Here is a 20,792-nt window from a genome sequence, read left to right on the forward strand (position 1 = left end):
AGCTTTGGTCTAAGCGTCAGGCGTTAAGAGAGGATATAAGGAAGCTTTCGTCCCTTATTTCTGCACACCTCTTGACATGCACACTCAACCCACACCCAACCCGCACAAAAAAGATCACAACAAGCAACAATGACCACCCCAACTACCTTCACCCGCTTCCCCGATCTGTCAGCAGAGCTTCAAGTCATGATCATAAACTACACTCTAGAGGAGGATATGGCGCAGCGTGAAGATGAACTAGTACTGCACCTACACGCACCTTCATCTTGCAAAACAAATGATAGCAGTGACGCCTCAACGTCCACCGCTCCTCGCACAACGATACGGCTACCCAAGCTCCCTGCCATCTACCACACCAGCCGTCTATTCCGCAACGAAGCCCTCCGCACACAGCCTCTGCATCAAGTCTTCACAGATGCCGCCGTTGCGACACTACATTCGCGCAGCTCGATGTTCGTGTACAATCCAGCGCACGACGCCGCCGTAACCTCTATCTACGAATGCCGTTTGAGAAGCCGTCTTTCCGATCTTACGACCTTCGACGCCAGTGGGTCGATGGCTATCTACAACCCAGTGCACGACACGGTAGTTATCCAGGTACATGAATGCTGTTTGAACAGCCTAACCGCCGACCTGTGGCAACTATTCCACGTAATCAGAGCGGCGCTCTGGGCCCCCGAGCGTTGGTTCGTTGTCGCGATAGTAGAGCGAACGAGAGTTCTTGGGGTGGATGGACCCGGAAACCCTCTGGGTCAGATGTGGTGGGTTTCGCACGCCCTTTTCCGCGATATAGCGAAGGAGAAAGTAGCGCCTGTTTCATGGGGAAAGACTTTGCTTTTATTTGCAGATGTTGTATTTATACGGCGGGTAGAAGAGTGGACGAAAAGAAGGATTGAGGACTTTGAGCGGCTTAGAGATGAGAGTGTATAGAATGGCAGGTAACGTCTTTTGTAATAGTCGTCTTGTCAAACCTTGGTCTCTTTAAATAGACCTCTTGTATGGTCCCGTCTCTATTACTGTAGCTTGATTTATGTGCCTTGTCTTCTCGTACATCTCAACATCAACCGTGGTGGCCGCGCTCTCCCCTTGTAACAACTTCGTGCAATGCGCGACGCATATTGCTAGTGGTATTTATAGATCTTGTATTCATTGTAACTATATGTCATAGTGATGCAAGCAATAGCTTAGCACCAACACATACAACACCAACGTAATCCATATCTACAAGTGATCCATCTAACATATTCCAACAAAACCCAATCCTCACTTCGCCTTCCCACCAGCCCTCTCCCTAATCCTCTCGTCCTTCTCAAACCTCTCCTCAAACATCCTATAAAACAAGCCAAGCCACTCCTTCTCGCGATCGCTCAGCTGACGCGCAGGGTTCTTCCAGCTATTCGCCAGAATCTCCTTGATACGGCGTCTCAACACCTTCAGCGCGACAGCAGCCCGCCATTCACGAACTACGAAGCGGATAACATTGCCGGGTAGACTGATCACGCCTGCATGGAGCTTGAAGTCCATATCGGCAGCGACCATGAGTACCATGGGAAGTGGGTAGGCGATTGAGGTCGAGTGCGCGTTGTAGAACTTGTTGCTGGATTGCATGATGTTGTAGTAGGATAGGAAGTCGGCTGTTCGCGAGCCTTTGTTGACGGAGGTTGGTCCGAGGCTGACGGTTTGGTTATTTGAGATGTTTCGCCAGCCCTTGCCTTCGCGGGTCAGGATCTTGGGGTAGAATGCTGTGGCGATGACTGAGTTGACGAGAACATCGTTGTCCGTGTGGATGTCGTATTGTGCTGGTACCTCAACGAAGACACGGTGGCGTGTCGTATTCCGGTAGCGGCCTATCGCGCGACGCTCGTCGGGCGTAAGTTGTATGAACCCGGCCTCAACCAACGAGGAGAAGAGCTGTGCTTTGAGGTCCTCGATGTTGCCCAAGTTCTGTGGACTGAGAAAGTTCTTGTGGCAGAACTGCATCTCAGACCGTCCGGGGGTAGTGCATACTGCTTTCCAAGCCCTGTAGGCGTTGTAAGTTGTGAGGAGGTCAGAGTCGCCTTTCTTGAACGCAAGGCGAGCGATGTCAGCTCGTTGCTTTTGTTGAAATGGTGTCAAGAACGGAGACTTCGAAGAGACGATGGCAGCAATGGTAATAGCAACATCAACACATGCAAAAGTACTTGCAAGCAGTACAAGCTTGCCCAGGTGCGCATCCAACGGAAGTTTCGCAATCTGGCGACCAAGAGGTGTCAATTCTTCGCTCGGCGTTAACGCGTCGACCTCTACAAGTGCATCGATAGCGCGACGGATGTTCCTGGAGGAGGGTGGGTCGAGTGCCTGAGCAAGGGTGGCTTCGATATCACCAAGCTTGCAAATCTTTACGCGCATGACCAAATCTTGGAGCGAAAGTCTGAGCATCTCTGGGGTTTGCTGCTCTGCCATAAGGCTGTCGTGACGGTATTTTGTGAAGAGGTGGAAGCACAGGCCCTCCTGTACACGGCCGGCACGACCACGGCGTTGCTTTGCGTTCGCTCTCGAGATGAAGGACTGAGTCAGACGTGATAGCTGTCTGCGCTCGTCAAATCTCATCTCCTTATGTTTACCAGTGTCGACAACACAGGTGATATCCGGGATCGTGACTCCGGTTTCGGCAATGTTGGTAGCGAGCACGATCTTGCGTACGCCAGGGGGTGGAACAAGGAACGCAGCTTGTTGATCCTCACTCGAGATGGTAGAGTGTAGCGGGTACACATACCAGTCAGCTTTGAAAGAAGGATGACTAGCCAGTATGTCGTTGAGCTGACGAATCTCAGCAAGTCCCGGGAGGAAGACCAAGATAGCGCTGCTGAAGCGACTCAGCTGCGGATCAAACGCGACCGTCTCGATCAATCGTGTGATCAGGTCGTAGTCAATAGCATACTCGTCGTAGTTAGAGAGCACATCGCGTGTCAATTGACTGTAACCTGGAAGCTTGTTGGGAATACCGGATTTATCGCTCGTAATTCCGTCATCCTCATCGTTGTCGCTCGTGGCAGCAGCTTTGGTAGCGTCGGATGCTCCAGCGTAATGCGTCAACTCGACCGCATCCTCCAGGTATCGAGTCTGAACCGGGAAGGTGCGACCTGGTACTGTCAGGATCGGTGCGTCGTTCAGGTACCTTGAGAAGCGTGCGGCATCTACCGTGGCACTCATTAGTATGACCTTAAGTTCAGGTCGGCGTTCCATGAGTGACCGAAGTATGACCAGAAGGAAATCCGTGTCGATGGATCTTTCATGAACCTCGTCAATGACCAGATGTGTGACCTCTTGTAAGCCTCCAGATGACTCTAGCATTCGTAATACCACACCAACCGTCGCGTACACCAAGCGAGTCTGGGAGGAAGTCTTTGACTCGAGCCGAATTGCGTATCCGACAAGTGAACGTATGGATCCTAGATCTTTGGGCCCTTCGCCTAGTTCTTCGCTTACACGTTGGGCAAGCGAAATCGCCGAGATACGTCGGGGCTCGGTGCAGTAGACTTTGCATGCCTTGCCTTGCGATAGCTCGTGCTCGAGGACGAAGGCGGGAATTTGCGTACTCTTTCCGCAGCCAGTCTCACCGCAGATTATAGTGACCTGGTTCTTGTCCACAGTGGACAAGATCTCATCTCTGAAGTTGAAGACTGGGAGGTTCATTCGACCAACGAGCATGCGCTGGTATGATGGGGTTGATGCTTTGGCAAACCATTGCTCTCTTAGACCGTCGTAGTGCCGTACCGGTGTGCTATAGCCAGAGTTAGATGTGCTAGAGCTTGTCGCGGCCTGATTGCGCGCCTTGAAGCGATTCGTAAGCACGACACCATCCGACTCTTCGTTCTCGATCTGATCTTCAATGATTGAGCGATAGTGCTTAATAGCGTCACGATCTGCCGCATCTAGGCGTGTTTTCCGACGCTCCAAGAACTCCCTGTAGACCTCTCTCCAGTTGGACGGAAGGCGCAGATATACCTTTTCCTCTTTCATCAGAGAAGCAGATATTGAGAAAAGGGCAGCGACCGAGATGAAACTTTCACTCTGTTCAACGGATACAGCAGCAATTTCGTTCGCTGCCAGCGTGACCTGCTTCCTGTACGGAGTACAAACCACACCAGAAATTTCTGTGTCGTACTCGAAGTCGTGTTCCTTAGACCAGAAGATTGTCAGCGAGTGCCGGCAAGTATACGTAGTAGGCGAGATCATTTTATAAGTCAAGCGTGCACCAGTATCCCTGAACCTGTTAGTGATTGTCGGAAGAAGCAGTCGAATGACCTACCTCGATCGGACTGCCTCTTCGAGCACTTTGCGGGGGGACATTCCGCTCATCTTGCCAAAGTCGCGCAAGGTTATATTGTCAGCACTTGAGCCATTGGATGTACTCTCTGGGACAGGCGTTGCATCAGGCACTGCGGAAAACATGCCTCCGAGCAGATCAGCATCGTCTTCGCGTTCGTGCTCGCTTGGAGGTTTTGACGATACGACAGTAGCTTCAGCCTTGGCCGACACGGGAATGTCGACAGAGGTGTCTTTGGTCTGCACGGGCGAATCACTGGGCTGTGCGTCCCGACGTTGCCTCTTTTCGGCTTGACTTTGTGCAATCTGGTTACGCTTCGCGGGCCACTGTGCTTCAGCTTGGTCTTCGTCAAAGAGGGCGTCGGAGGTTAGTTGTTGTAACTGAGAAAGCAACTTCCGAACAGCCGGAGTCTGAGGTGGCGTAGGCGCCGACTTCTTAGACTTTCCACCTTTTTGCGACTTCCGTGCAGGGGCATCGACCAGTTGAGGATCAATCTCGAATAGTTTGCCCTTGATATTCAGATACGCTGGAATGAGCTCATCGAGTTCGAGGTCGCTATCAAGGTCACTGACGTCAATGTTAGAGTCATCAGAATCCGCCGGTACCGAGGCATTGAGAGCTGCTGCGGAAGGTGAGGGTCCAGTTGCGGTTGCTCCGTTCGCTGATGGCTGGGGCGGCGGTGTGGTAGGCCGAGAAGTGTCAACATCTTCAAGTGTCGAACGCTTAGGCTGCGATTCTTCGTACGAAAAGGAGTGATCCTCGCATTGGTCCAAAGCAAGCCATCCCAGCGCTTCTTGAAGCCCCCATACACCAGAGGATGCATCGACACCGGCGGCGTTGGCACATAGCCATCTCAGAACGGGCTGGATTTGGTCTTGCGAGAAACCTAGCTCACGTAGGGTAAGATCAAGGGTCCAAAGCTTAGACATGGCATCCTCTTCAGTGAGGGTTTTAAGAAGGGACTGTTGCCCTTGTCTCCTGTTTGAGTCATTCGACTCGGCCTGGGCTAGGAGAATAATGCTATCCAAGATTTCGCTGGGAAGCCAGTCGTGCACAGTCATGGCGTGCGACTGGCCACGGAGGAGCCTACGGTCTGTCTGGAATTTCGAGACATGTCGACCTGATTCGCGGCGGACCTTGGGCGCATGCTTCTCAACAAGCAGCTGGAGTTCATCACGCTCTAGTTGGGCTTCCAATTCCTCTGGAGTGGGCGCGACTTCTGGCTTGGCCGCTGCGGTCTGCTGGGGCGTCTGGAGCACCTCCGTGGGCTCTGGTGCAGCCGCGACTTCCTTTGACGGAACCGGGGCAACTACCTTGGCTGGGACGTCTGGGGAAATTCTCTCAGGCTTTGGCTTACTCGCGACGGACGTTGTTGCAAATCCACGGGCGGGGTTGCCGGCGGGCTTCTTTTTCTTCGCCATGGCAAAAACTCTTAGTTTGGTTGAGAGGTGGTAATGTGAGGTGCAGGGGTCTCAGGCGGGCTTCCGTATAGAGTATATCGGGGCTTGATCCCGGGCGAGATCAAGGTTGGGCGAGTTGTCGTAGGTTATTGGACGCATAGGGCGCAACGGTTCCAAGAGGGGCGGTCGGTGGTGGTCAAGGGCGCAGGCCAGTGGGTTTGGTGGTGGAAGGGCGCTCCACACCTTGTGGAGGCAGGAGCGAGGCGATGTCATTGCCCTAGCAAATAAACGAGAACTCTTGGCGCATCATTTCGCGATATCGACGCCGACACGCAACCCCGCCAACACCCCGCACCCGCCTTCACATGTGGACTGGACGACATGGCTGTGAATGGGGACGCTGAGTCGCGGGCAATCCACCGCGACGAGCTGCGGCCGAAGCTCATAACGAGCTCCACCAAGCGCCGAGTCAACGAGCTCTCGGGGCTGCAGACAAAGGTCGCAGACGACTGTGAGTGTCTCTGGGGACTGCACGTGGAAGCGAACGCTGGCTGACTCAACAATCTTGCTATAGCCCTCGTCACTGCCGACCTGCAAGCGCTCCTCGAACTCCTCTTCGAAACATATCCGCTTTATGACGACCGCGAATCACGCCGCGCGGTCGAGGGCGTCCTCAAGTCGCTGGTAAACGGACCCCATGGCGACAAGGTGCTGCCGCCGGTTGTCAAATTCTTGACGCAGGAATGCTCCAAGAAGGCCATCGCGCACGCCAATGCCTTTGTGCTCAACGACTGGTGTTCCGTGCTGCTGCTGCAGTTTGCAAAGTCGCCTGAGCGGTGGGCCAAGCTCGGCCTGGATGTGGCGCTGGCAAATGCGCGCGTACTCGAGACGTGCGTGAGCGCTGGGGGCGACCGGCGAGCTGGCCGCCTCTCCATAGCGGCCCTCGTTTCGACGCGCCGGGCCCTGCGCGCCATCTTCCGCTCCGAGGCAATTGGCAACGACGCCCTCGACAAACTCGTCACGAACCTCACCGCAAAGGGCAGCGCGCCCACAGCTGGAAATGCTGTCTTCCTCGGCGTCATCGCTGGCGTCTCATCCCGTCTACCGACCGTCAAGCCGCTGCTCGAAGGCCGCAAACAAGACTACTACACCTACTACACACGAGAGATTGTCGGATCAAGGAGCCAGCTGCCGGACCACATCTCCAATGCGTTGCACGATTTCTTCGACAGCTTCCCTACTCTGGAGGAGCTGCGAAAGGATGTCATACCACCCATTGAAAAGGCCTTACTGAGAGCACCCGAAGTAGTACTCAACGACATCGTCTCACCCATGTTCTTGGCCCTCCCCGAGTCTATGGATCTCTCCGATATTCTGCTAGGAAACATGCTGAAGCCGCTGCTTTCCAACGTCAAATCAAGCAACGCAGCCATCCGCGCAGGCGCTTTGCGAACCTTCAAAGCATTGGCTTCGCGATCAAAAGATGATGGCAAGATTGACAAGGTCGCAGACGAAGTGCTTACTCCTTTAAAGCAAGGCAAAGTTTCCGGTGCTGACCAGAAGGTCCTTCATGCTCAGATGCTCTCGGCGCTGCCAGAGTCGATAGCCCTGGCAAAGAAAATCCCAGCAGGTATCGCTCCAGTAGCCTTGAAAGAGCCGAGTGAGCCGGCTGTCGTAGCTGAAGTGTCCGCAATAACAACACACCTAAACTTCGGCCTAGCGAACGGAGTTGCTCTTGACAAGGCCGTCTCAGATGCCTTCATCAAGGGTATGGCCGATAAACGCGTACCCGTCAAGAAGCTTTGGGCAATCCGCGCAGCAGACCTTTGGTGGAATCTCTCCGATGAACAGCAAGCTCAACCCGACGTACTTGCATTCTGCCAAACAATCTTGCCGAAGCTCATTGAGATCTGGCAGGAGGTCAATGCAAACCCGCTGCCTGCGACTCAGAGTGGTTTGGTCACGGTAGGACACTATACTGTCGCGCTCCTCATCGATAGAGTACAGAACGTGAAGGACGAGAAGTTGGGATCCATCTATAAGAAATCTGATGTCATCTCGCAATCGCTCGCCACCCAACCAAAGCCTTCCATCCTTCTCAACCCCAAAGTGTATTCGAAATTGTCTTCAGAAGAGGACGTTTCCATTGCACTACGCGCCTTGAAGGCCATTGCGCCAAACGTCACACAGGCTTCCAAAGAAGTCGCAGATGCATGGGCACAAGCGTTCATCTTCCTCATCGTCGCCCCCAGCGTCTCCGCGAAGGCGAAGGCGGCCGCTAAGCAGGCTCTGACACAAGCATATCTTCAAACCTCGCCCGAGCAGATTAGCAACATCATAACAGAAGGATTGTGGTCATGGTACAGGTCAAGTGAACAAGAAGATAAGGAGAGCGCTGCGTTCGCATCCAAGGCAGGTTCAGCTGAGCTTGGCGCTGTATTGAGCTGCATATGTCTGCCTGCAGAGACAGTGAAGAAAGAGAACGCAAGTGTCGATACTGAGGCTCTACAAAAACAGGCCATGCGTCTCGTTGTATTAGCAAGAAAGGAGATCATGCCAAGAGTGTCTTGGATCGATCTATGCCTTCGTATGGGTGTAGATCCCGGCCAGGTCGTCCGGGATAACTTACAAGACTTTGTGAGCACTATCAACGAAGCAACGGAGGTATTATTGCCCAACCATCAATCTTTTCGAGAAACTATTGCTAACGTCCGACACAGAACAAAGACAATGAGAAACTACCCGCCATTGACGCAGCAGCCTACAGCGCTTATACCGACATGGCCTTCGTGGCGCCAGAGGCAGCTCTGCCGGCAGTGGTCAAGCAGTTCAGTGAAGACCTCGACCCAAAGCAGATGGAATCTGTAGGACCGACCGAAGCAGCCATCTTCCGTACACCAGAAGGCACAGCGTATATCGACGTCCTTTCGAAGAAAGCACCTGTGGTAATCGACAAGAACACGAAAGACTACGATACCCTGAAGTGGGAAGAAGAGCTACGAGCACAGCTTGCACAAAAGAAGGGCCAAGCCAAGAAGCTGAGCGCAGACGACCAGGCCAAGGTCAACGCCCAGTTGGCTAAAGAGTCCGCTATCAGGAAAGAAGTAACTGGCACAGAGCACAGGATGAGGCGGGGTGTGGGCATCATCCGGAGTCTCGCTACTGGACCTCCGACAGAGGCGGAGCAATGGATGGGACCTGCCGTAGATCTCTTGATCCAAGCCATTCGTGCTGGTGCTGGTCTTCTGCTGGGAGACGTTCCAGCGACTGCTTTGATCTCATGCTCCGAACGTGTATCCAACCGTCTAGGCATGATGCGACCATTTATTGGTGTAGCAGTATTGCGAACAATTGGTTCTATCCAGCTTGCTAGCGAGTATGAAGACGAGGATCTTGGTGGTAAGTGCATTTCGACTGATTGTTCAGATTTGGACCTTACTAATAACATTAGATCTGGTAACGCGCGTCCTGTACCGTCTTCGGTTCTTGAGCGAGCAGAGGCCGCTCGATGCAGTATCTTTGGCGTACTGCTTCCCTTTGCTTTTCCTCGTACTAGAAAAGGGTGGCATTGGCAAGCCTGCGCCCGAAGAAGCCGACGAGCAGCTGATTTTGGCTATCGAAGTGTTGACTTTCCACACCAACTCCTGTAAGTTCTTCAAGCACGAATACTGATACTTTGCTAACACCTCTGAAGGCACCGACCCTCGTCTCCCCCGCAAGGCCTTGCTGAAGATTCTGGTATGGTCCATGCAGAAATACCAGCAGCATTACAAGATAATCAAGGATTGCATAACCAATCTCGCTAGCGGGCTGGCCCCGAACATTACCAACGATGAGCTAGGCGCCTTGCTGCGTGGTACCATCGTGCCGGAGACTGGCGTCCGAACCGCGGTTTTGCAAGCCATTGACGCTGAACTCGACATGAACGACCTGACCTTCAGTGAAGAGATCTTCATCGCTTGTCACGACGATGAGTCTGAGAACGCTGAGCTGGCCCGAACAATTTGGGACGAAAACGACCTGGAACTCAAAGCAGATGCTGGCGTCCAGATGCTGCCTTACCTGGACTCTCTCGACAAACCACTTAGAAGGGCAACCGCACGATCTATTGGCGAGATTATTACTAAGTTCCCTGACACGTTTGACGACATTCTTCGGAGATTGCGCGAGACCTACGCCGAAAAGGCCAAGCCCCGCGTCCCAGAGCGTGATGAGTACGGCATGCCGCGAAAGGTCGATCTTCGCGATCCCTGGGAGAGCAGAGACGGTATCGCGCTTGCCTTCAAGGAAATGACACCAGGTTTTAAGCCCGATGACCTTGTAGACTTCTTGAACTTCCTGATCTACGAGGGCCCCCTGGGAGACCGAAGTCCCGCGGTTAGAGATGAATTGATCGAAGCTGCAACCTCTGTCATCACCGTCAAAGCGCAAACCAAGGTCGAGCCTCTCATGGAACTATTCGAGAACGCCCTTGAAGCCCCTGACCGGAAGTCGGAGATGTACGATCAAGTCAACGAAGCAGTCATCATCCTTTATGGTGCATTGGGTCGTCATCTTGCGGCTGGCGATGAGCGCGTTCCAAAGGTCGTACAGAGACTGTTGGCAACTCTCAGTACGCCTTCCGAGACAGTGCAATACGCCGTTGCCCAATGTCTGCCACCGCTAGTCCGTACTTCCGAACAAGAGGTGTCGAATTACATCAATCAGATGATGGATCAACTACTCACTTCAAAGAAGTATGCCTCGCGTCGCGGTGCTGCCTATGGTCTGGCGGGTGTCGTACGCGGTAAGGGTCTGGGTCTGCTCAAAGAACATCGGATCATGTCCACCCTCAAAGGAGCTAGCGAGAACAAGAAAGACATAAACCAAAGGCAGGGAGTATACCTGGCATATGAGCTCTTCTCGCTGATCCTTGGTCGCTTGTTCGAACCATACGTCATCCAGCTAGTGCCTCAATTACTTGCTGGATTCGGCGATACCAGCGCAGACGTCCGAGAAGCCTGTCTCGATGCTGCCAAGACTTGCTTCTCCACGCTCAGCTCCTTTGGTGTCAAACAGGTTCTACCAATCCTCTTGGAAGGTCTTGATGAGGATCAGTGGCGTAGTAAGAAGGGTGCTTGTGACTCTTTGGGAGCCATGGCATATCTCGATCCCAACCAGCTGGCTCTTAGCTTGCCCGATATCATTCCACCCCTCACCGTTGTGTTGACAGACAGCCACAAAGAAGTCCGGTCTTCCGCAAACCGAAGTTTGCAGCGCTTCGGTGAAGTCATCAGCAATCCTGAGATCAAGAGCGTCGTCAACATTATCTTGAAGGCTCTCAGCGACCCGACAAAGTACACAGACGATGCCCTCGATGCTCTGATCAAGATCCAGTTCGCCCATTTCCTCGATGCGCCTTCTCTCGCTCTCGTGGTGCGAATTCTGGAGCGTGGTTTGGGCGATCGCTCTGGAACCAAGCGGAAGTCGTCACAGATTATCGGCAGTTTGGCATACCTCTCGGAAAGGAAGGACCTCACCTCCCATCTGCCAATCTTGGTCGCTGGACTACGGGTTGCGATCGTGGACCCTGTACCGGCTACACGTGCTACCGCCTCAAAAGCGCTCGGTTCGCTCGTCGAAAAGCTTGGAGAGGATGCTCTGCCAGATCTTATTCCAAGTCTCATGTCTACGCTCAAGTCCGACACGGGTGCAGGAGATCGACTTGGTTCTGCCCAAGCTCTGTCAGAGGTTCTTGCAGGTCTTGGAACAGGACGTTTGGAAGAGACACTGCCAAGCATCCTGCAGAATGTGGCCAGCAGCAGAGCTTCTGTGCGCGAAGGTTTCATGTCTCTGTTCATCTTCTTGCCAGTTTGCTTCGGAAACAGTTTCGCCAACTACCTCAGCAAGATCATTCCTCCTATTCTCGGCGGTCTTGCGGACGAAGTGGAATCGATCCGCGAAACTGCCCTGCGAGCTGGTCGTCTCTTGGTCAAGAACTTTGCCACCAAGGCAATCGACCTGCTACTACCAGAGCTTGAGAGGGGTCTCGCAGACGACAGCTACAGGATTCGTCTCAGTTCCGTGGAGCTTGTCGGAGATCTCCTGTTCAACCTCACAGGTATCAGCGGCAAGGTGGAAGAGGAAGAGGTGGAAGAGGGCGCGAAAGAGGCTGGTCAATCACTACTCGAAGTCCTCGGAGAAGAGAAGCGCAACAAGGTCCTGTCTGCTCTATACATTTGCAGATTCGACACGTCTGGCCTTGTACGAACAGCCTCCATCAACGTATGGAAGGCATTGGTGGCCAGTCCTCGTACTCTGCGCGAGCTTATTCCTACGCTTACTCAACTTCTCATCCGCCGTCTGGCAAGCTCAAACATGGAGCAGAAGGTCATCGCCGGAAACGCGCTGGGAGAGCTCATTCGCAAAGCTGGAGACGGTGTACTTGCTACCTTGTTGCCTACCCTCGAGGAAGGTCTACATACCACCGATACAGACGCCAAGCAGGGTATCTGCATCGCCCTTCGCGAAATTATCGCAGCTGCTTCGCCAGAGCAACTCGAGGACTACGAGAAGACTCTTATCCAAGTTGTACGGACTGCTCTGGTGGATCCCAACGCGGATGTGCGAGAAGCAGCGGCGGAAGCCTTCGACGCTCTACAACAAATCTTTGGCAAGAGGGCTGTCGACCAGGTTCTACCTTACCTGCTCAACCTTCTGCGTTCGGACGACGATGCGCAAAACGCCCTATCAGCGCTTCTCACCCTCCTCACAGATCAACAACGATCAAACATCATTCTACCAAATCTCCTACCAACACTTCTCACTTCGCCTATGACTGCCTTCAATGCCCGCGCTATTGCATCGTTGGCTGAGGTGGCAAGCTCCGCTATGACCCGACGACTGCCCAACATCCTCAACACCATCATGGACAATGTCATCACTTCCAAGGACGAAGAGCTCCGATCAGAACTCGAGACGTCGTTCGACAAGGTCCTCTTATCTGTGGATGAATTCGATGGTCTTAATACGGCCATGAGCGTCATGCTTGCCTTGTCGAAACATGACGATGAGCGGAGACGTGCACGTGCCGACATGCATCTGGCCAAATTCTTTGCAGAGGCAGACGTTGATTTCTCGAGATACTACCCTGACCTCATCCGGGCACTTCTCATCTCCTTTGGCGACAGCGATACAGAAGTTGTCAAGGCTGCATGGACTGCGCTCAGCACCCTTACAAGCAAACGTCTGCGCAAGGAAGAGATGGAATCACTTGTCATCTCTACTCGCCAGACACTCAACCAAGTTGGTGTTGCTGGTGCAGACCTCCCTGGATTCTCACTACCCAAGGGTATCAACGCCATTTTGCCTATCTTCCTGCAGGGTCTCATGAACGGTTCGGTAGACCAGCGAACTCAAGCTGCTCTGGCCATCTCCGACGTCATCGACCGCACCAGCGCGAAGTCACTCCAGCCGTTTGTTACTCAGATTACAGGACCCCTCATTCGCGTGGTCACAGAGCGTTCTGTCGAGGTGAAGGCAGCTATTCTGCTCACACTCAACAATCTGCTAGAGAAGATTCCAACCTTCCTCAAGCCCTTCTTGCCCCAACTCCAGCGCACTTTCGCTAAGTCGCTTGCCGATACATCCTCCGATGTTCTGCGAGCGCGAGCAGCCAAGGCTCTTGGTACATTGATCAAGCTTACACCAAGGGTGGATCCACTAATCGCTGAGTTGGTGACCGGATCCAAGACAAGCGACGAAAATGTCAAGACGGCTATGCTGAAGGCCCTGTTTGAGGTCGTAAGCAAGGCAGGCAAGAACATGAGCGAAGCAAGCAGAAACGCCATCCTTGGTCTCATCGACAACGAGAGCGATGATTCTAATGGTAAGTTTAGACTGATTCTGATCCTGCCCAGTGTGACTAACATGGGGTAGATGCAATGGCGATTACAAATGCTCGACTTCTGGGTGCCCTCATTAGCTGCCTTCCCGAGGATGTCGCGTCCAGTCTTCTCAAGGCTCGCGTGCTCACGACTCACTTCAACAAGTCTTCCGTACTGGCGCTGAATGCCATTCTGCTAGATGCTCCCGAGGCTCTGACAGAATCTTTTGCAGACGAGACAGTAAATGTTATATGCCAGGGTATTGGTCATTCACAACCGTTCATCTCGGATAACTCGATCCTCGCCGCTGGCAAATACCTTCTATCGGAGAAGAGCAGCAAGAACTTCGACCACACCAAGCCAATATTCGAGGCTCTTGCGCCCGTAGTCGAGCCCGGCCATCCCGTCGACACAAGGCGATTGGCGCTTGTGGTGCTTCGGACAGTTGCTCGAGAGCACAACGAATTGATCCGTCCCCATATCCCGCTCCTCATACCGGTGGTCTTCGCATCGGTGCGCGATCCAGTAATCCCAGTCAAGCTGTCGGCTGAAGCGGCGTTCCTTGCCATCTTCTCGGTGGTGGACGAAGAGACGGCCGTGTTCGACAAGTACATGGCTGGACCCGGCAAGAGCCTGTCTGCTGGCCAACAGCGCAGCATGGGCGACTACTTCAAGAGGGTTGCCATGAGGCTAGCTGGGCAAGCCAGAGAAAGGAAAGAGGCCGAAGGTGGAGCAGGCGGTCTTGGTTTGTCGAGTGACGAGATGGAAGATGAGCGAGAGATTTGGAGTGTAGGGAAAGTAGAGCTTGGAGATGTATTTGGTGAAAACTAGCGATACCGTACAATGGGGGACGGTATACAGGGCATAAAAGCGACTGCACTAGCATTGGGACGGGAGCGTATGTGAAAACGAATCATGTTAGTATATAAGTGCATAGCGTATGAAGTTTACATTAAATGTTCTGGGACCGAGAGGAAGCGTTAACGTGGTTGAGGTTTCATGGGGCTCGTGGACGTTGTTAGGCTGCCCCAGCATCAACTCCGCAAACCCCCGAGCTCTGACCTCACGCTCTCCACGACTGCATGCTTGTCCATCAGCGTAGGCCCCGCACAACGCCTGCCAAACTTGCCCGCCATCGGGGCTCATTATTGCATACGTGTGCGACCCCGCTGGCACTCTTGAAGCGTTGCGCAGACCCCGGCGTCGCTCTCCCGCCGCCCTCAGCCTTCTCCACAGCCCGCACGCGCATCTGTCCAACGCGCGACGACCTCGCAACGCGCACATCACGACGCATTGAGCGCCACCACGGCGCGCTTCCACCGCCATCATGGCAGGCACCATACGCCCCAATGACATGAATGTCTCCACTACGCCGACGCTCTCGTCGGGCACCCTGCCCAGCCTCACATCCCTCCAGACGGACCTCACCAAGAAGCCCAACGCGCCGCGCGCCCCCCGTGTGGACGTCGAGCCCCTGTACGCCGCAGTCAAAGGCTCCATAAGCGACGCAGACTGGACCATCTACAAAAAGGCCCTCTCCTTCTTTCTCCTCGGCAACCTCAACCAGGAGGAGCTGTCCCACAAGCTGTCCAAGATCCTCACCACGCCCGCCCTGGAACACGCGCACAATGCGCTCTTCACGGCTATATACGCTAACATATGGCGCGACCCGCCCGAAGCAGGCATCGCCAGTTGGGTGTCGAGTAGCGACAAGCCGACGAGCGGGACGGTCAAGGGGACAGGGGACGAGAGCGAGAAGAGACTCAAGCACGAGGTCATGCAATTGAGTCGCAGGGAGAGAAAGCGGCTGAAGGGTATACCGGCAGGTGAGAGCCCGCTGAGTACGGGGCTGGAGGGCTTGGGCGCGGGTGCTGCTGGGCCGGTGCAGGAGTATGTTGATGCGAGACGGGCGAAGCAGCTCGATGTTGGGCCGAGCAGCAACCAGGGCGGTGGATTTGGAAAGACGAGTACGTACACGACATTTGCTATACCCCTCCTTTATGTCTTGAGATGCTAACAACTTGGTCTCAGACTGGGAACTTGAGATTCGGAAACGGTATACCTCGGCCCTCTACGCCGAGACGCACGAATTTCCCACCGCAACAACGATATCCTACCGCCTGCTACCGATATGCTACGAGTTCGGGCTACCTCAGGGCCATACGTCCGACTGCCCAGACTACCTCAACATCGCTACCGAGACATACATAAAAGAAGCACTGGCAAACTTACTAGGCAAAGTGAGCAGCAACGGCCCAGGATATGTGCGCACAGGCGAATTCAAGAAGAAGCTCGCGCGAGAAGAAAGACTAGTAGATCGCGGCGAGCTGGCCCGCGGCATCGGAGGCGAACTCCCCGTCGAAGCAGAAGAGCGACGAAAGCGGAAACTCCTGTGTATGGAGGACTTGAGACTCGCGCTGGAACTCGGAGACTCGTACCTCGGACAAACACCACTGATTGCGGGATCGATAATGAACTCGAGGTTTCTTGACACGCACGGCATCGAAGACATCTACAATGCGCCCGCGAAACCGCTTACGAATGGTACTCTCACCAACGGTATCAATGGCATTGCAAATGGGACTAAGCACGACCTCAACGGCGAGACTTGGACCATTGACTTTGGTGATCCGATGCAGATTGATGATGAAGTGGGTATGCATTGGCAAGGAGGTAGTGTGCAAGATATGCAGGAGATGGATGATGCGCTTGATGATATTCTGAACCTCGGAGACCTTTAGGATGGTCTTCAAGTTGACTGGCAATCCGATCCAGATCGACGATGAAGTGGGCATGCACTCGCAAGGAGACAGCGTTCAAGATGTGCAAGAGATGGACGATGCTCTTGACGATGATATTCTGAACCTCGACGATCTGGAGGAAAGTCATGGAACTGGCGACCTAACGCAGATCGACGATGGAGTGGGCATGCACTGGCAAGGAGACAGCGTTCAAGACATGCAGAAGATGGACGATGCGCTTGAGGATATTCTGAACCTCGCGGACCCATAGGAAGGTCCAGGAATCGAGTGATAGAGGGAAGGAGCATAGAGGCGTTTTTGAGCTTCGGCATTTGGGCGGCGCATGTGGGATTTGCATTCCGGTGTCTGGGTGTAGCTATGGGATGATACCCTGTCTTTTGCTTGTTGTCTCGTTGAGTTGGTAGTCGGCATCATAGCTCGCGGTGTAGCGCGCTGAGCATTGTTACTTTTGTAGGGAATGGAGAACAGATATATCTCAGTGTCGAGCGCATGTTGCATGGAACGTCGTCATCTCATTGCATGATAGCCCGGCAATCCCATACCATAACCCTCTCGTCCCACCCCGTACTAGCACACCAGCCCTCCGCGCCAAACAGACACCAATCGACACCCGTGACGAACTCGGTATGCCTCCCCATCCTCCCCATCTCTCTACCCCCACCATAAAACATAGGATCTTCCAGCATGTTCTCCTGCTTCACACTCCCCACACCCATAGCACTCCCATCTGTCCACACCCGACACGTCATATCGTAACTCGCACTAAGCAGTATATCGCTCAAATGCGGACTCCAACTCAACTTCCGAACCGCATACTCATGCCCGGGCAGCACAGCAACAGGCCCCTGCTGCGGCATCCTGATATCAAACGTGCGTATCACGCGATCCACGCCTGCGGTCGCAACGATAGTATCCCTATATTTATTCCAATCATGCGTCAACGCCTCCGCAGGCGCAACACCCACGCCCGGCGCATGTCCCATCCTCGCTTTCGGCGGCTGATGAACCGGCACACTCATCGTCAAATGATTACTCGCACTCGCCGGCGTCCTCAGATCGAAAACCCTCAAATGGCTATCACTACTCACACTTGACAGCACACTCGGACTGTGCGGACTGAAACTCGCACTGTAGGTACATGAATGCGTCGGTAAGGTGGTTATACTCGCATCTGAGTTTGGGTTCCAGATCTTGATCGTGCCGTCCCAGGACGAGGATAGAAAAGTGTCTTTGGACACGAGGTTCCAGTGGACGGCGAAGACTTCGCGCGCGTGCTCTTGCCAGGATGCGATGGGGAAGTTGGGCACGTTTATGTCGAAGAGTTTTACTGAGCCGTCGCCGCCCGCGGTGAGGAGTTGGGACTCGTGTGATTCGGACCAGGTGCTGTCGAAGAGGGAGTCTTGCGTGTCGAACCTGGGGGAACGGGTGGGTTAGCATGTGACAGTAAGGTGGAAAGGTGGAAGAGGGGTGATAGCAAGTACCATTTCTCGGCTACGATGCCATTCGCTGTAAGGCCTAATATGTATAATCGTCCGTTTCCGACGAGCCCGAAGTTGGCGGATGTTGCGACGGCGATGCGCGAGTCGAAGAAGGGGCTGTATTTGACCGAGTAGCCGTTGAAGCCTTGGGTGCGGAACTCGAGCATGGTGGGTGGTGGGTGGATATAGTATTATGGCGCGTGGAGGATAGGTATGGTAGGTATGGTACGGCGCGTCATGTCGCGCCGGGACGTGGAGTGGGTGTTGTGCTGCAGCATGGTTGCGGATGACGAGGTGTCGGTTGACCGAGGCGCCTTTGGATTCTGGCGGGGCTGGTGTGGCGCCGGAGGTTGTCCCGTGACAGCGCGTCTTGTAACGCCAGTCGCCACTGTCGAGGAGGCTGTTTCACTTTGTTGATGCGACTATGCGCGCCATTTTAACCCACCACAGTCGGTATGGACGCGTTCGTGTCGCGCAAGAGGAAGTGGGATGAGGGGCCGCCCAAGTCAGTGGCGAGTATGAGCACGCGGCCTTCAGAGGCTAAAGACCCAGAAGAAGAGTCTACCGATTTCAAGTTGGCCTTGCTGGCATCTTTGCATCCTACAGTTGATGAAGGGACTCTGCTTGAAGCATTGCTCGCTGCTGACGGGGCCGTTGAACAAGCCTCGGAGTGTCTATCGCGACCTCAAGTTACGTCCCCACGCAAGCGACCCGCATCATCGACAGTGGGATATCAATCGTCACTGAGCTCGTATCGCATTGCTCCCGCCAACGGCACGTTGATCAAGAAGCCACTTGTGAGAAAGGGAAAAACACTATTTCTCTATAGCCCAGAAGACATCGAAGCACATACGCCTTGTTCAATCATACATAATTTCCTTCCAGTAGAGCAAGCGGATGCACTGCTGTCACAATTACTGGACGCCTCGTCGACCTACGACAGGTACGAGTTCAAGCTGTTCGACAGAGTTGTTGTAAGCCCACACACGTACTCTTTCTACGTCAACAGCTTAGAAGAGGCGGAACGACAAAAGACGGAATACATCTACAACGGTGGCCAGATCGAGGTAGGACCGCTGACAAGAAACACCACCAAAATGCTAATTCCACCCAGGATGTCCGACAAAGCCTACCAGAAATGCTCAACGCATGCCCCCAAGTCGAAGACGCCGTCAACCGCGAAATCCGCCGCAGAATCCGCGACTTCTACCCCAACGGCAAGAAACTCAGATACCAATCCCCTCACCCCTGGAAAGCCAACACGGCCTTCGTCAACTGCTACGACGGACCACAAGAAAGCGTCGGATACCACGCCGACCAACTCACCTACCTCGGTCCACGAGCTGTCACCGGCAGTCTAAGCCTCGGAGTCGCACGCGAATTCCGGGTCCGCAAGACCGTCGCCGAAGACGACGAGCACCGAAAAGACGACGGTTCTCTCGCGGACGCCCAGGGCCAAATCAGCATTCATTTACCACACAACTCGCTCTTGGTCATGCATGCTGAGATGCAAGAAGAATGGAAGCACTCGATCGCGCCGGCCCAAGCTATCGATCCTCATCCGCTGGCGAAGAACAAGCGACTTAATATTACGTATCGGTTCTATAAGGATAGTCTTCATCCGAGGTTTACGCCGAAATGCAAGTGTGGTGTTCCGACTGTGTTGAGGTGTGCGACGAGGAAGAGGGAATCGAGGGGGCGGTATATGTGGATGTGCCATGCGGGTTATGTGCCGGGTCGGGAGAGTTGTGGGTTTTTTCAGTGGGCGGAGTTTGATGAGGATGGAGAGCCGCCTTGGGCGGAGAAAGTTAAGGATAAAGGGGGGAGTTCGAAAGACGAAGACCAGATGGTAAAGATGGTGGTTGAAAATGGCGTGTCAGCACCTTCTTCTTGAACCAAGGCAGCACTTTCTATCTATCACCTGAACATGAGAAGTGTTTACGGATAGACTCGGGTTGTAAGGCGCGGCTCTCGACGACGAGGCAAGCGCAGCTGTAGCCTTCTAGCCATCTCGCATATTCTCGCAAACAAATCCCGACCTCAACCATCGCGGTCCAACACCCACCATTGCTGGGTACTCATATTGCTACGAACGATATATTGTCTTCGACTAGCCTTACTGCGAGCACCAACATTGCTACACTCGGTACATTGTCGTCAGCACGCATTATCATTGCCTCGCGACCAAGAAGACACCTGAAACTACTCTACCGTCTTACCTCACGGCCATGCCACCTCTCTTCCCCCACCAAGCGGTCATGTTCCGGCCATCGACATCCATGCCGCAACCCAACGAAGTACTCGACAGTATCCTCACGGGCTATCTCTGGGGTTGTCTTCTGATAACTCTGTTTCTCTTCACGTACTTCGCCATCAGCTTCTGCGCCTGGGTGCTCTCGGCAGTTTTGGCTTCGATCGATACGGTTGTTGACTTCGTATGGGCGTACTGCGACTCTTCGGATGCTAGTACCGATGTCGAGATGAGCGGCGACTTCTGGCTGGAGAAATACACGACTGAGAACTTGGAGCAACTCGCCAGACCAGATGAGATCACCAGGCTCAAATGCACATTACACGACTACGACACCGCCCTCCAAGACGCACACCCAGCCAACGAGACACCCATACCACACCTGTCCAACACCCTCACGAACTTCCCTAACCTCCCCGAGAAATCCCCTACACTCCCGGCGCTTTCTTAACATACTCGTCCAACCAACCCACCGCTTGCAAAAAAGCCTGTTCCTTCGCAAACCTCGCCTTCGCATGCGACAAATCCCCTTTAACACCAAACCCATGCTCGACATCCGAATACAGGAACATTTGGTACGGAACGGTGTGGTCTTTGAGGATGTCTTCTGTCTCGCGCCGCTTCTCAGCTGGAAAGATGGAATCGGTTTCTAGAGTTGTTGTTGGTATCGTTAGTGCGTTCTTTTTGTTTATGTCTTTGTCTCGACAGTTTGGTTTTTTGGAGTAGG

General features: G+C 53.8%; 5 protein-coding genes across 5 annotated transcripts; 3 read left to right on the forward strand and 2 right to left on the reverse strand.

Moving 5' to 3' along the window:
* Positions 1–1,263: 1,263 nt before the first annotated feature.
* On the reverse strand, positions 1,264–5,730 carry J4E83_010096 (uncharacterized protein; the record flags this gene model as incomplete). The annotated part of the gene is made up of 2 exons (XM_049336979.1): positions 1,264–4,246; positions 4,292–5,730. The coding sequence occupies 2 exons, from the start codon at positions 5,728–5,730 to the stop codon at positions 1,264–1,266; spliced, it is 4,422 nt and encodes a 1,473-aa protein (XP_049183958.1).
* A 360-nt stretch (positions 5,731–6,090) lies between these two features.
* On the forward strand, positions 6,091–14,405 carry J4E83_010097 (uncharacterized protein; the record flags this gene model as incomplete). Its single annotated transcript, XM_049336980.1, has 6 exons — positions 6,091–6,220; positions 6,284–8,373; positions 8,430–9,108; positions 9,161–9,355; positions 9,404–13,576; positions 13,627–14,405. 6 exons carry the CDS (start codon positions 6,091–6,093, stop codon positions 14,403–14,405), a joined length of 8,046 nt encoding a protein of 2,681 aa, XP_049183959.1.
* Positions 14,406–14,901: 496 nt separating this feature from the next.
* On the forward strand, positions 14,902–16,586 carry J4E83_010098 (uncharacterized protein; the record flags this gene model as incomplete). Its single annotated transcript, XM_049336981.1, has 3 exons — positions 14,902–15,541; positions 15,606–16,225; positions 16,308–16,586. 3 exons carry the CDS (start codon positions 14,902–14,904, stop codon positions 16,584–16,586), a joined length of 1,539 nt encoding a protein of 512 aa, XP_049183960.1.
* A 262-nt stretch (positions 16,587–16,848) lies between these two features.
* J4E83_010099 (uncharacterized protein) lies at positions 16,849–17,981 on the reverse strand (the record flags this gene model as incomplete). The annotated part of the gene is made up of 2 exons (XM_049336982.1): positions 16,849–17,749; positions 17,818–17,981. The coding sequence occupies 2 exons, from the start codon at positions 17,979–17,981 to the stop codon at positions 16,849–16,851; spliced, it is 1,065 nt and encodes a 354-aa protein (XP_049183961.1).
* A 288-nt stretch (positions 17,982–18,269) lies between these two features.
* On the forward strand, positions 18,270–20,516 carry J4E83_010100 (uncharacterized protein; the record flags this gene model as incomplete). Its single annotated transcript, XM_049336983.1, has 3 exons — positions 18,270–18,881; positions 18,929–19,482; positions 20,123–20,516. The coding sequence occupies 3 exons, from the start codon at positions 18,270–18,272 to the stop codon at positions 20,514–20,516; spliced, it is 1,560 nt and encodes a 519-aa protein (XP_049183962.1).
* Positions 20,517–20,792: the final 276 nt, after the last annotated feature.

Source organism: Alternaria metachromatica (assembly GCF_023757995.1).
Source record: "Alternaria metachromatica strain BMP 0045 chromosome Unknown scaffold_40, whole genome shotgun sequence".
Lineage (NCBI taxonomy): Eukaryota > Fungi > Ascomycota > Dothideomycetes > Pleosporales > Pleosporaceae > Alternaria > Alternaria metachromatica.